This window comes from Delphinus delphis, chromosome 13 (genome assembly GCF_949987515.2).
Source record: "Delphinus delphis chromosome 13, mDelDel1.2, whole genome shotgun sequence".
In the NCBI taxonomy this organism is placed as follows: domain Eukaryota; kingdom Metazoa; phylum Chordata; class Mammalia; order Artiodactyla; family Delphinidae; genus Delphinus; species Delphinus delphis.
In genome coordinates, this window is record NC_082695.1 from 8,680,631 (window position 1) to 8,695,315 (window position 14,685).

The window sequence follows — 14,685 nt, forward strand, 5'->3', positions numbered from 1 at the left end:
ATCTCAGAAGGTGACAGAAGTTAAAATATGACTGATCTTTTATTCCCACTATAGTAAGCAGTTGCCCTCTGAGGGAGAAACTACAGCTAGATTTAGATTGGACGGACTTTCATTATTCGTCTTAAGGAATACACAAATGATCCCTATCAAAAAGAGGTACCAATTTAAGTCTTTGTCCAAACAGACCTAGTTAAACTTCATCTTTTCTTATCAGGCCATCTTTTTTTTCCCCCCCTAATAAGTGGACAATAATGTAGAGGTGGGGATTCTGGGGTTTGGATTTAGGGTTAATTCCATCCAGATTTTTCATAACTATGACTATAATAATTCTGATGTTTCCAGGACATTCTAATTTTTAAATTGTCTTCTTAACTACCTGCATGCTTGTCAGACCATGGATTCTGATTTGGGGCATGGAGAACATGCTTTAACAGTGTGAGGTTGGGGCTTTTGACATAGGCTTATGCAGTCTTGTATTTGCTTTTCTTTGGTCTCCACATTCTTTCCAACAAATTTGGGTTAACAAAAGGTAAAGTCTTTAAACAAGCTGTAGCAGAAATGCCTGACCCCATGACCAGGTAAAATGAAGCAGGTTCAGGCCTCAAGAAGAACTCGCTCACAGGCTGCCAGTAAGGGGTGGATGAAAACGGGGCTACCTGCAGATCCTGAGAACAAAACGATGAAAACATGTTTACAACATGGAAACAGAAATTGAAGTGGGGCAGGAGTGAGCAGTGCCCTTCAGTGGTACCAAGAGGTCAGCTCACTTCCATTTTTTTTTTTTTTTGCGGTACGCAGGCCTCTCACTGTTGTGGCCTCTCCCGTTGAGGAGCACAGGCTCCGGATGCGCAGGCTCAGTGGCCATGGCTCACGGGCCCAGCCGCTCCGCGGCATGTGGGATCCTCCCGGACCGGGGCACGAACCCGTGTCCCCTGCATTGGCAGGCGGACTCTCAACCACTGCGCCACCAGGGAAGCCCACTTTCATTTTTTGAGGCTCTTTGTTTACAGAAAAATGAAGAGTTAAGTTCTTCATTTAATATTTAACAAATTCATTTTAACCCCAAGGTTAAAATGCCATGTAAATGTGCCATTACAAGATGATTGGATTTATTAAAAGCCAACTAATAAAACTGCAGTGAGATACCACCACACAATTATTAGAATAGCTAAAAATGAAATTGCAAACAAAACTGACCATACCAAGTTTTCACGAGCACGAGAAGCAACTGGAGTCTCATACACTGTTGGTGGGCATGCAGAAGGTACGTCGCTTTGGGAAAAGGTTGGGAATTTTCTTATAAAATTAAACAGCCACTCACTATACAACCCAGAAATCTCATTCCTAGGTATGCACCCAAGAGAAATGAAAATCACACAAAATCTGTATGTGAATATTTGTAGTGGCTTTATTTGTAATTGCCAAAAACTGGAAAAACTTAAATTCCTTCAACTTGTGAATGAATGAAGAAATGGTGGTATATCCATTATGGAATACTTGTCAGCAATAGAAAGGAGTGGATTGAAAGAAACTCTTGCATATATGGCCAAATTATTTTTTAACAGTGGTGCTAGGACTATATAAGGGGGAAAGGACCGTCTCTTCAACAAATGGTGTTGGGAAAACTGGATATCCACATGCAAAGTAATGAAATTAGACCCTTACCTTATGCCAAATACAAATATTAACTCAAAATAGATTGAAACTATTAAATTCCTAGCAGAAAACATAGGAGAAAAGTTTCAGGACATTGGATTTGGCAATGATTTCTTGGATATAACACCAAAAGCACAGGCAACAGTGGGACTACATCAAACTTAAAAACTTCTGTGTGTCAAAAGAAACAATCACCAGAGTGAAAAGGCAACCTATGGAATGGGAGAAAAATAATTGCAAATCACATATTTGATGAGGGGTTAATATCTAGAATATATAAGGAACTTCTACATCTCAAAAACAGTAACAAAAACCCAATTAAAAATTGGGCAAAAAACCTGACTAGACATTTCTCCAATGAAGATATACAAATCGCCAATAGGCACAGGAAAAGATACTTGATATCACTAATTATTAGAGAAATGCAAATCAAAACCACAATGAAACATCACCCCACACTCCTCTGGATGTATGTTCTAGAGATCTGTTGCACAACAATGTGAAAACACTTAACACTGCTGACCTGTATACTTAAAAATGATTACGATGGTGTTTAATGGTATGCGGGTTTTTTTACAATAATAGTAATAATAAAAGTAATAAAAGAAACACCCCTTTCCTCAGCTGCCGCTAAAGTGCTCAGTCCTTCCAAGGAAGCTAAGGCTGCCTTGGGGTGAGGCCCTCACTTCATCTGGTGACGAGCCCCTGCCTAGCACTGGCCCGTACCATGGCCTCCGTCTCAGGGCTCACCTGCATCTACTCGGCCTCATCCTGCACGACAATAAGGTGATGGTCACCCAGGATAAGATCAATGCCCTCATTAAAGCACTGGTGTAAATGTTGAACCTTTCTGGCCAGGCTTGTTTGCAAAGGCTTTGGCCAATGTCAACATTCGGAGCCTCATCTGCAGCGTGGGGGCTGGTGGGCCTGCCCCAGCAGCTGGTGCTGCCCCAGCATGAGATCCTGCCCCCTCCACCACTGCTGCCGCAGCTGAGAAGAAAGTAGAAGCAAAGAAAGAAGAATCTGAAGAGTCCGATGATAACATGGGCTTTGGTCTTTTTGACTAAACATCTTTAGTAACACAGTCAATAAAAAGCTGAGCTCTTAAAAATAAATAATAATAATAAAAGAAACAGACTGTTGATACATGCAATGTGGATAAATCTCAAAGGCATTAGTTTAAGTGAAAGAAGCCAGGCTCAAAAGGCTACATACTGTATGATTCCATCCATGTGACATTCTGGAAAAGGGAAAATCACAGGGACAGAAAATAAGCAGGTCAATGTCTTACAGGGCTGGGACAGTAGGAGGGGCTGACTATAAAGGAGCATGAGGGGAATTTTCTGCGTGGTAAAATTGTTCTGTATCTTGATTATGGTTGTGGTTATATGACTGTATGTGTTAGTTAAAATCATAAAACTGTATACCAAAAAAACTGTACATTGGTGCCTGAGAAAACCTGTATATAAAAAACTGTATGCAAAAATTTATACTGTATATAAATTATCCCTCAATAAAACCGACTAAAAAGAAATGTGGAGTAAATGTGGAAAAATGTGAAATCTGAATGATCTCGGTGCAGTGTACAGTGGTCTTTTTTGTACCTTTTATTGTGATTGAAATGTTTCAATCTGAAAAAATTTTTTTTTTTTTGCGGTACGCGGGCCTCTCACCGCTGTGGCCTTTCCCGTTGCGGAGCACAGACTCCGGACACGCAGGCTCAGCGGCCATAGCTCGCGGGCCCAGCTGCTCCGCGGCACGTGGGATCCTCCTGCACCGGGGCACGAACCCGTGTACGCTGATCGGCATGCGGACTCTCAACCACTGTGCCACCAGGGAAGCCCTTTAAAGTTGTTCTTAAGAAGCCAATTAGTTGGGACTTCCCTGGTGGCACAGTGGTTAAGAATCCCCCTGCCGATGCAGGGGACATGGGTTTGAGCCCTGGTCCGGGAGGATCCCAGATGCCGCGGAACAACCAAGCCCGTGCGCCACAACTACTGAGCCTGTGCTCTAGAGCCTGCGAGCCACAACTACAGAGCCTGCGTGCCACAACTACTGAAGCCCGCGTGCTTAGAGCCAGTGCTCCGCAACAAGGGAAGCCACCGCAACGAGAAGCCGGCGCACCACCGCAATGAAGAGTAGCCCCCGCTCACCACAACTAGAGAAAGCCCGCATGCAGCAACGAAGACCCTAACGCAGCCAAAAATAAAAGTAAATAAATACATTAATTAATTAATTTTTAAAAAGCTGATTAGTTTATTCAAACTTCAGTATGGTCCAATAATAGGATGCAAGTTTAAAGTTGTCTGGTAAACAAAGAATTGTTTCATTCTTGTCAATGCATGGCTGTGACTGTATTTATTACTTCACTTTCAGAAAAGGTCAAACTTGTAAATTTGAGACCTTTCAAGAATGTGAAGTCTGCTCAAATAGCCCTTCTGCCCCCATAATGTTTCAGAAAACATTTGAAGAACAAGAATAGTATCTGGTGGTTGACTAGGCATGTGGGAAATGCAAGGAGGAGAGAAGCTGGGGATTATTTTCTTCTGGGTGTTGATTTAGAAATGAATTACTCGACAGTTCACTTCAGTCAAAACAATAGAGTCAGTCCTTTCTCCTCACACAGGCTTCATCTCCTGTCGTTCTAAGAAATCCCTTTATAAAGCCTAATGATTCTGCCTCCCTATTTGTAAAATATTTGGCTCAGATGTATAAAGATGGGTGTATATACTTAATCATAGGCAAAACTGCATACTTAGTTTTAGACAGATTAGAAGCCACGACTTTAGCAATAATAATAACAACAATAATAGTCAACTCACCCCAAACCACACCAAAGACCAAGACAGAGGGGTATCACTGCTATATGAAGTCAGACTCAGCTATTTTTCCACCCAGCTACTCCTGTCTTTGGTTTTTCAGGCTCCTCACGTGCGGCAGCTTCCAAGTGCAGAATTCCAAAAAGCTGAAATTGTCTTGATTCCTCCCAACGTTGGCACAGGCTATAAGGAATTGAGAATGCCAATAATCCTAGAGAAACAGATGGACATTTTAGATCACAAACATTTACGCACAACGCAAATGCTGCAGTTTTGGACAAAATATGGAAATAGATCTTGGCCATTCTTTGTGTCCTTCCATCTTAATGAGGGAATCTGCCAAGGCCGGGGGACAAGGAAGAGAGAAAGGATCCTTTGGGTTGAAAGATGAAAAAAAAACCTGGCAGAAAGGAGTCGGCTGTGAAATGAAAAGTTTCAATGTTCCCAAGGTTTGCAAAATGGATCTGAGCTGATGCAGCCCTCATCTTGACTGTATAAAATGTCATAAAATTACTTTTGGGCCACCTACGGAGTGTTTGAGATTGAACCAAAAGGGGTGGTGAGATTATTTCCCAAACCATAAACTCGAAAATGTTAGAACTGACGGTCACTTTATCAAAATTTAATCCAACAGGCTAAAATTTCAAAACAGAAAATAGGACAACATGATTGACAGATACTAAGGTATAGAAAAGAAAGTAGAGGCCTGGAAGTAAGGAGAAGATTGAAAAACAAGTCATCCTGGATTTAGAAGTTGTGAGATGAAGGTTTGGAAAATAATAGTTTTTTTTTTAAAGGAAAGCGTTACATACAAGCATTATTAAAAGTGGTCCAGAATTTCAGGTGGATGTTAAAACAATCCTCTGTAGAAAAGAATTGGAAATATCTGTATTACACATTTGATGCAATTATATTTTATACACTTTCTCTGGAATGCCATAGGAAGGTGCTAAATATGTCATTTTGATGATTTAGCTTTGCTGTATAAATTTAATAAACTAGGTATATATACTGTTTTGGCATTCTTCTTTTTTTTAATTTTAATTAATTTATTTATTTAGTTTTGGCTGCGTCGTGGCTTGTGGGATCTTAGCTCCCCAGGGATGGAACCCAGGCCCCCAGCAGTGAAAGCGCCAAGTCCTAACCACTGGGCCAACAGGGAATTCCCTTGGCATTCTTCCAAATTGGAAAAATGTGTTTCCTGAATAATTACCATGATACGTTTAAGTATTTTCACATTCACTTCTGAATTGTAAGGAGATTAAGTATCAAAGATATAGCCAACATACCTGGGCTGGAATACTTCTATAAATATGGCAGCTTAGAACTGAGGGGCTTCCCTGAGTCTTGTGGTCTTCAATTCATTTTGTAGAGTTACAGTAGATTTGCCTTGTTTTTTCCTTTTAACACCTATAAATCATTCTATTTAATTTTTGTCAATTTTTTTTTGTCTGTAGAAAAAGTTATTAAGTTTTCATCTGTCCCCCTTATCACAACACAGTGAACAGAAGTTATCTGGCGACTTCCTGGGATACAAGCCCTAGAGGTAGTTACTATCCCTGTCATACAGATGAGAAAACCGAGGCTCAGAGAGCCTAAGTGGGCTAAAACAAAAACGGCAAAGAAAGTGTCGACAGGTGTGAGACAGAAAATTCAAGGATAGTGATGTGATCTCTGCTCCTTCAAAAAGCCCTATTTAGTAGCTTTAGGAGAGTGGGTCCCCAAATTTCTGTCCCCCCCACTGGTTGCATTAGGACATTTGTTAAAAATATTGATCCTTGGACCCTGCCCTAGGCTTATTGATTCAGAATCCCCTGAGGCGGAACCTGGAAATCCGCAGTTTTTTAAACAAGTACCGCAGTCCGCTTGGAAACCACATGCGGGATTCACAAGCCCCAGGTGTCCACTGGCTTCACACTGCCCCGGGCCCGCGTTCCACAGTCCCGCCCCTCTCCCCCGCCCCCATCCCCGCCTCTTGTGCCGGCCCCGCCCCCGCCCCGCCCTCCGCCCTCCGCCCTCCGCCCTCCGCCCGCCTCGCCCAGGCTCCGCCCTCCGCCCCCAGCCTCTCGCGTCCTCTCGCGACCCTTCCCGTGATGCCCCGCACCCAGCCGCCGCGGTTGCCAGGTAGCGCGCGGTCCTTGGCTGCTAGCTGCGCGGGTTTTCGCTTGGTGATGGGGCTGCGGAATCTCCCGCCGCTCCTGCTCTTGCTCGTGGACTGCTGGGCCTCCGTGAGCGCCCAGGCCGGGGACACCCCGGTGGTGACGACGGAGGCCCTGAGCTCCACGAAGCCAGCCCCGACGACTTTCCGACCTGCTGTATCTCCTAGGCCCCATGAAACCTCCAGAGCTCCCAGGCCCTCCTCCGACCCCAGGCCCACCCCGGTCACGGACGGTGGGTACCAAGTGCCAATTCCTGGGGATCTACAGTGATCCAGACTGCGGGGGGTGGTAGCCCGGGTGAGGATGTAATAATAATGATAGTAAACGTTTATTGACCACTTGTGTGCAGGCATTGCTAAGTGTTTCATAGGCATTAATTCTCTCAACAACCGTTAGAGGTAGATGTTATTGTTCACTGTCAGACAGATGAGAAAACCGAGGCTCAGAGAGGCCAAGTGGGACAATATAAAAAGCTTTGAAAGTACTTGCAGTGGTCTTGGACAACATTAACGCTAAAGGTGATAATGAATGAATACTTGCTTGCAGCTTTGCAGCTGAACACGAAATTAAATCGAAAGTTTGTAGACAGTTGTGGGAATTAAGTGCATAGGATACATTGAACTTTTCACTTATCAAAAAGAGACGCAAAAAGTCTAGTTTACTGAAAGTGACTAGGTCAAGGCCCCTGTCTGTTGACTTGAATTATAAGAACCCAGGATTCCTCCTGTGTTGAGTTGGAGGTGGGAAGTTATGGGGTGAGGGGTTATATCCACTTCTCAAGATTCATCTTTAGGGATAATTGACATATTTCTCAGAAAGTGATCTAATCCTTGAGTCACACATTTGGTGACTATTTAGTAATCTGATTCGACATGGATGACTTCAGGGGATAGCTGTGACTCCAAGATAGAGTGCAAACTTTTGTGAATATGCATTTTTCTGGGGTGAGAGTTCGTAGCAGTGAGTAGTTTGTCAAAGGGGTTTGTGATCTCAAAAAAATCCCTTTTAAGCCCTCTGACTGTAACTCCAATAGGTATGCAGTATTTTTTATCCCTTCTTAAGAGAAAAAGATCTTTTCTTAAATTGAGTAAGGTTCAGTATTAGTAGATAGAAAAGTCATCATTGGCTGACATTCTGAACTCTAGGACTTCAGTTACTGAACCATTATTTCTCCTTTATAAATTATGAGTAGTCCTGAGAAAAAGTACAGAGAAATATATTTGCTATTTCAATATAAAAAAAAGCTTTGTTTTATATCAAAACTATTTATTTGATGAATTAGGAAAGTTAAGTGATAAATTGGGACAGAATACAGCAGAGTATTCAATATCTGAAATTCTCTAAGATTTTTTGGACTGAGTTGTCTTTTATCCATGTAAATATTTCATCTGTTAATGCACTTTCTCCCCAAAATGAAGCTGTTCATGAACCATCATTAATAGGTGTTCAGGGCTGTTTTTCCAAAATGGGAGGGTGAATTTACACTTTCCTTCGTCTTTTTAAAGGGCCTCTGTTTAGACCTGTGCAAGTAATGATAATAAATGACAGCTGGCATTTATTAACTGCTTACTGTGTAGCAGCCCCTGTGCTAAGCATTTCATCTGTGATGTATCTCATTTAATCCTTATAACAACCTTAGGATGTTGGGTTATTCCCATTTTTCATGTTAGTGAATTACTTGCCTGATTTTAGGTCACACCCTGGGTACGTGTTGTAGCAGGAGACTGACTGGGAGTGGAGAACTGGGCAGCCGTTTGCAGAATGGGTTACAGGTGGAAGAGAAGGATGATAACTTTCATCTTGAATGTGAGCTCTGTTCATTAGTACCCTGTAGACGTGAAGAGGCTTGGAAGAGCAGCTGAGTGCTACTTAGACCCTGGGAGTGCTCAACAGATACTTGTTGGCTGATTAAGTATACTCACATGGATAGAGACCTTTTTTTTTCCTAAGTAAAGTTATTAAACACTATTGCTTTGTCCCTAGTAGTCTTATAGCTACCTACTTACAAAGGCGTTAAGTTTTGTAAAACAAATCAACATTAATTTTGAACACATAAGGCAGGGTGCCTCAACACTTCTAAGCACACAGAGGAGTCCTTGGCTAGAGGGAAACATTGTAAAATAATTCATAAATGCAAATAAGAATGTTGTATGTATTGTCTACCAACATTTGCTTGAGATCCCTTTTTAAATTTGTTTGTGCATGAAATCCTTTTTCAAAAAAAGAAAAAACATTACAGGTAAGATTGAAGCACTGATATTATTCCCTCCCTTCCAGCAGTAATTAAACTACCATGAGTTCAGTATTTATCATTCTCATGCTCTGCTATCTCTTTAAAAGTTTTTTGCCCCCCTGTTTGACAGACTAAAATAGGGAATTAAAAATCCAGGTAGTCATCATTAGTAAAAATTAAAATTTGCTAAGTGGGGCTTCCTACCTCTTCCCATGCTTTTATTGTCTGAATTATGAAAGATATTTCTAAGATCCCAAGTACAAAGAACTTGAGCCAGTTTGATTCTTGGCCAATAGCCTGTGAATGTGGGCTCAGCTTCAAAGCTGCAGTTGACGTCTGAGGAGGGGAACAAGATAGAGAACCCTGATTCTTGGCAGCCTTAAGTGGGCCCTTCCTCTGAATTGGAATCTCTGGAGGAGGGGCTCAGGAGTCTGCAGTGTTAAACTGGTGGTTCTTTTGGTCAGGCAATCGATTTACTGTGGTGGTTCTTAAACCTGTTTTAATTATCAGCATCACCTGGAAAGTTTTTGAAAAACAGGTGTCTGGTTTCATAGTTAGCTTACCAAATCAGAGTCTTTCTAGGTAGAATACAAACAGAACTTTCCAGGTGAGTCAGATAGATGATTATCCACTTTGGGGAAACCTTGGATGGAGGAGTGCTCAAACTGACTTATTTTCACTTCGCAAATTTCCCCCAAAGTGCAATAGGAAAAGTAAAATGGACCTTCTGTATGAGATGGATTTTTGGTACCTTGCAGTGGCAGGGGGGCAGTCACTACCTGCTGATTGTGACGCCCTGCACCCCACCTCTCTTGTTTCTGTAGTTGCTGCTCTGTGTGTCTGTGACTTGTCTCCAGCACTGTGTGATGTCAACTGCTGTTGTGATCCTGATTGCAGCTCCGTGGATTTCAGTGTCTTTTCTGCCTGCTCAATCCCAGTTGTCATGTAAGTTTGTGACACATGCAGCTTTGATAAAATTGGACCAAGATTATAAAATTTTGGGACAGAAAGTGAAAAATCCCCCAGGCTGAAAAACGCAAACCTGATTTTCTGAATTTTGCATCATTCAGAAGTCATGCTGTCCAAACCAATATGTACAAGAGTGTCTATCCCTTATTTGCATCCAGCCAGATGATAGCTCAGGCAAAAGAGAAGAGAGAGTGTACTTTTTACAAAGGGTATAATGAAATCTCTGTGTTCAGATACTGAATTACGTTTCACTGTGATTTGTAAACAGATAAGGTGTCACATTTTTGTATCTGTGAATTAGTCTCATGTATAGCCTAGGGTGAAAAGTACAGTTTAATTTTACAGCTTTTGTTGTAGACATAATACTTGGAACAAAAAATTAAATAGATAGGAAAGCTTTGTTTATACTTTTCTGATGGACGAATCTACCAGGAATTCTCACAGTTCACATTGTCTAGGAGAATAATGGAAAACGACATTCCCAGTTGATTATAAGGTAAAGAAATAATCTCTTCTGATTTATCTGCTTCTCATAATTCAGATAAAATAGCAGCACTTAGGAGAGGTTAATTTATTCAGGATGGGACCAGTTTATTATTCAGAGATAGCTAATTTACATTTAGTCTTGTATCAAGTTTTAGCGATTGAAACTTGATAGGTTGAATGCTTTTTGGAAGTGTGATGTGTTTTTCCCATGGGAAATTTTATTGCCCAATGGGAAATTGAATCTACTTCTTTTTTTTTTAAATTAATTAATTAATTAATTTTTGGCCATGTTGGGTCTTTGTTGCTGCGGTGCGGGCTTTCTCTAGTTGCGGTGAGCGGGGACCACCCCTCGCTGCAGTGCACGGGCCTCTCTCATTGTCGTGGCTTCTCTTGTTGCGGAGCACAGGCTCCAGGCACGCGGGCCTCAGCAGCTGTGGCATGTGGACTCAGTAGTTGTGGCTTGCAGGCTCTAGAGCTCAGGCTCAGTAGTTGTGGAGCACGAGCTTAGTTGCTCCGCGGCATGTAGGATCCCCCCCCCGGCCAGGGCTCGAACCCGTGTCCCCTGCATTGGCAGGCAGACTCTCAACCACTGAGCCACCAGGGAAGCCCTGAATCTACTTCTGATATTGTAAAAATGCTTGGAGCATGGGGTGTTGTAGTCAGATTATTTTTTTTTATTTTTATTTTTTTTTGTGGTACGTGGGCCTCTCACTGTTGTGGCCTCTCCCATTGCGGAGCACAAGCTCCGGACGCGCAGGCTCAGTGGCCATGGCGCACAGGCCTAGCCGTTCCGCGGCATGTGGGATCTTCCCGGACCGGGGCATGAACCCGTGTCCCCTGCATCGGCAGGTGGACTCTCAACCACTGCGCCACCAGGGAAACCCTAGTCAGATTATTTTTCTGTCTAGCTGGACTATATTGTAGTTCAGTCTTTGTTGAAAATCATTCTGTTTTCCTGTCTTAGTAAGTACCAGGAGCCTGAGAGTGAGGTATCTGCTCCAATCTGAGATCATTATTTAGAATGTAATTGTTTAAAAAAAATTAGCCAGTATTGTAATTTTAGATATAGACTATTTAGAATGGGGGTCAGCCAGCTTTTTTCTGTAAAAGGCCACATAATAAATACTTTAAGCTTTGCAGGCCATAATGGTCTCTGCTGCAACTTCTCAACTCTGCCATTGTTGAGCAAAAGCAGCATTGGCAATACGTAAATGAATGGGCATGACTATGTTTCAGTAAAACTTATTTACAAAATTAGGTGTGGTTTGTGGACCTCATGGTTTAGAAGTTAGAGCTGAATTTGTAGTGCCCTCAGGAGAGGACCTCAGAATTTTTTGAGTTAGTTTTGCTTGTGACTTTCTCCTGAATATGGAGTGTAGAAATACTGAAATCAAAACTAATAGTTCTAATTAGTTGTGTGTTCTTGTTATGTAGATTCCAACTCATAAAAAGTTTATTTACATTTGCTGAACTGTCATCAGCTAGTCCTATCGTCCAATAACTTGTAAATTTATTGTTAAGATTATTGGATTAATGTCTGTTTTCCTCATGAGATGTAAGCTTCTTGAGAGTAAGAATTATCTTTTATATACCATTTACCAGTAGTGCCTAGCACAGCTCCTGCCACATAGTTGGACCTCATTAAAAATGAGTTAAATGGATGAATGAATTTCTCCCCTCCACCCCTAACTGACCCTCAAGTATCCCCTTTTGACTTTCTCTACCCAGGCAGAAATCCAGGCCAGAAACCTGGAGGCTACCCTGGCTCCTGTCTCTTCCTTGCCTTCTCACATCTAAAGCCGTCTTTCACATCTCACCATGCCTTTCCTGAGCCCTCCTGTGTGCCAGTACCAGGGATTTAAAGATGAGTTAGACATGGTCTTGCCTTCAAAGAGCTCATGAATAAGGGAGACAGATGAGTGGATGGCAGTTTCTGCCCCAGACACTAGGAGAACTCAGAGGAGTGGCATCTAACCCAGAGAGTGGGAGTAGGGAGGTCTTTCTAGAAAATAACTGAGCTGGGTTCTGAAGAACAAGTAGAAGTTGGCCAGCGTGGAATCAGGAAGGGCATTCCAGGCCAAGGGAGCTGCATAGGGGTGAAGGAATACAGCCTGTTGCCTTAACTGCAGGTAACTCAGCATGGCTAGGGAAGGGTGGAGCCAGAGGAGTGTGGGGAATGGCAGGGGTCAAATTCTGAGGGGCTTTGTGTGTATGCTGAGGGGTTTGGATTTTTCCTGAATTCTTCAGGGGGCCGGGAAGTGAGGTGATTAGATACCCAACTTAATAAATTTAGCAGCAGCATGGACAGTAGATCACAGGGCCCAGGCCTGGTAACAGGGAACCAAGTAGGAAGCTATTGCAGATGAGGATTAATAGGTGCCCTCTCTTTTACCCCTGAAGGTTGTGATAGTGGGACTAAAGAGAAATGTACGGATGTGATACTGATTCACTGCACAGGATTGGAGAGCTGCCTGACTCGAAGGGGAGGGGTGAAGAGTCCCATTCTGCTGAGTTGTCTTTTACGATTGCCCTCATATTTATCCATTCCTACTTTCTTCCTCTTCATAAGCTCACGCCTCGACTTATCACTCACTTGCTAAAGAACCTTCAAAAACTCTCATTACCTACAGAATCCATAACCTGGATTCATATCCATCCCAGCCTCTTTCAGATCTTATTTCCTACTAACCCCATTTGGTATCCACCATCCAGCCCACCTTTGGTACTCTGTTTTCCAAATACCATCAGTACATTACCCATCCTTGGCCAATGTCATTCTTGTACTTGGATTAGTGTCCCATTCCCTTTCTGTCTGATTCCTACTCATCCTTTAAGGCCCAGTAGGACTCGTAGATTTTTCAGTGCTGGATCTTTTCTTATTAATACTACTCACAGTTTTTCAAAAATATTCTTTATGCCTACAATAACAACTGATATACCATTAGAACTATACAGAGCATTTGGAAAAGAGGCCAGTTACAAAATAAATCAATACCCCATCAATAAACATTCAAAAAATATAATGGAAATGGATTCTATTCATAACACCAATAGAAATTTAACATAGTTAGAATTAAACTTAACTATTCAGAATTTTTGTGAAGAAAAACTTCAAAATATAGTGAGACATAAAACATTTGAATAACTGGAGAGATACGGTCTGTGTAGTGGGATGGGAAGAATCATTACTTATACATTTCAATTTATTATAATGTAATTCTAGTCAGATGGGAGAGGGATAATGTGTCAAAATGATTCTAAAATTCATCTGGAAGAATAAACAGAACAGCCAAGACGTTATTGAATAAGAAGAGCAAACTTCTAGGTTTAAAACAGTTGTAACACTATAATAATGAAAATAATGTGTATTAATTCAAGACAGATTAGTAGGTCATTGGAAGAGAATAGAAAGGCCAAAAATCAGTTGTGTGTACTGATTTTACACTAGCTCACTTTTTAAAAAAGTATTATGTTTTTTTCTACTTACGTATTTAATATAAATATGGTATTTCATCTCTGTGGAGTAAAGGTTGGATCATGATGTAGGATTTACATCCTAAATGATGTAGGATGATTATTTAAAAACAAAAAACGTTAGGTTCCTGCTTCATAGCATTACATCGAAGTAAATTACCAAGAGATAGAAACGTTAAAAAAAATTAATGAGCAAATGAAAAATATAGGTGAACATTTATTAATCTTGGGTTAGGGAATGTCTTTTAAGCATAAACCCAAAGGCAAACTATAAAAGAAAAGATTGACAACTTCATTATTTTTTAAAAAAATCAGGTACTTCCCTGGTGGCACAGTGGATAAGAATCCGCCTGCCAATGCAGGGGACACAGGTTCAATCCCTGGTCCAGGAAGATCCCACATGCCACAGAACAGCTAAGCCCTTGCGCCACAACTACTGAGCCTGCACTCTAGAGCCCGCGAGCCACAACTACTGAGCCCGCGTGCTGCAACTACTGAAGCCCACGCACCTAGAGCCCATGCTCGGCAACAAGAGAAGCCACTGCAATGAGAAGCCCGTGCACCGCAACGAAGGGTAGCCCCTGCTCGCCACAAGTAGAGAAAGCCCACATGCAGCAACGAAGACCCAACGCAGCCAAAAAAAAAAAATATATATATATATATATATATATATATGGGTTATTATAAGTCAATGAGAAGACAAACGTTCTAATAAAAAATGGTCAACTTACTGAAGAATAAATACCAGTAAGCAGAAACTATATGGAAAAATATTTAACCTCACTAGTAAAAGAGAAAATTCAAATTTAAACAATGAGATAACAGGCTTTTGCCCATGAAATTGGCAAAGGGTAAAAACTGAATGATAATATCCAATCTTGGCAAGAGT

At 41.7% G+C, this 14,685-nt stretch overlaps 1 protein-coding gene and 1 pseudogene across 8 annotated transcripts in view; both read left to right on the forward strand.

Annotated features, from left to right (window-relative positions):
- Positions 1-2,383: 2,383 nt before the first annotated feature.
- Positions 2,384-2,723, forward strand: LOC132436465 (large ribosomal subunit protein P1-like; annotated as a pseudogene).
- Positions 2,724-6,587: 3,864 nt separating this feature from the next.
- Positions 6,588-14,685, forward strand: part of TCTN1 (tectonic family member 1) — a 29,065-nt gene continuing 20,967 nt past the window's right edge. For 5 of the 8 annotated variants that reach the window (XM_060028030.1, XM_060028029.1, XM_060028031.1 and 2 more), the window contains exons 1-2: positions 6,613-6,866; positions 9,692-9,812. In XM_060028030.1, coding sequence (XP_059884013.1) covers positions 6,647-6,866; positions 9,692-9,812 — 341 coding nt within the window. In that variant the 5' untranslated portion in view covers positions 6,613-6,646. Of the gene's footprint in view, positions 6,867-9,691; positions 9,813-14,452; positions 14,544-14,685 lie in introns of those variants that run through there. The other 3 variants (XM_060028028.1, XM_060028027.1, XM_060028034.1) reach the window with 2 other exon arrangements.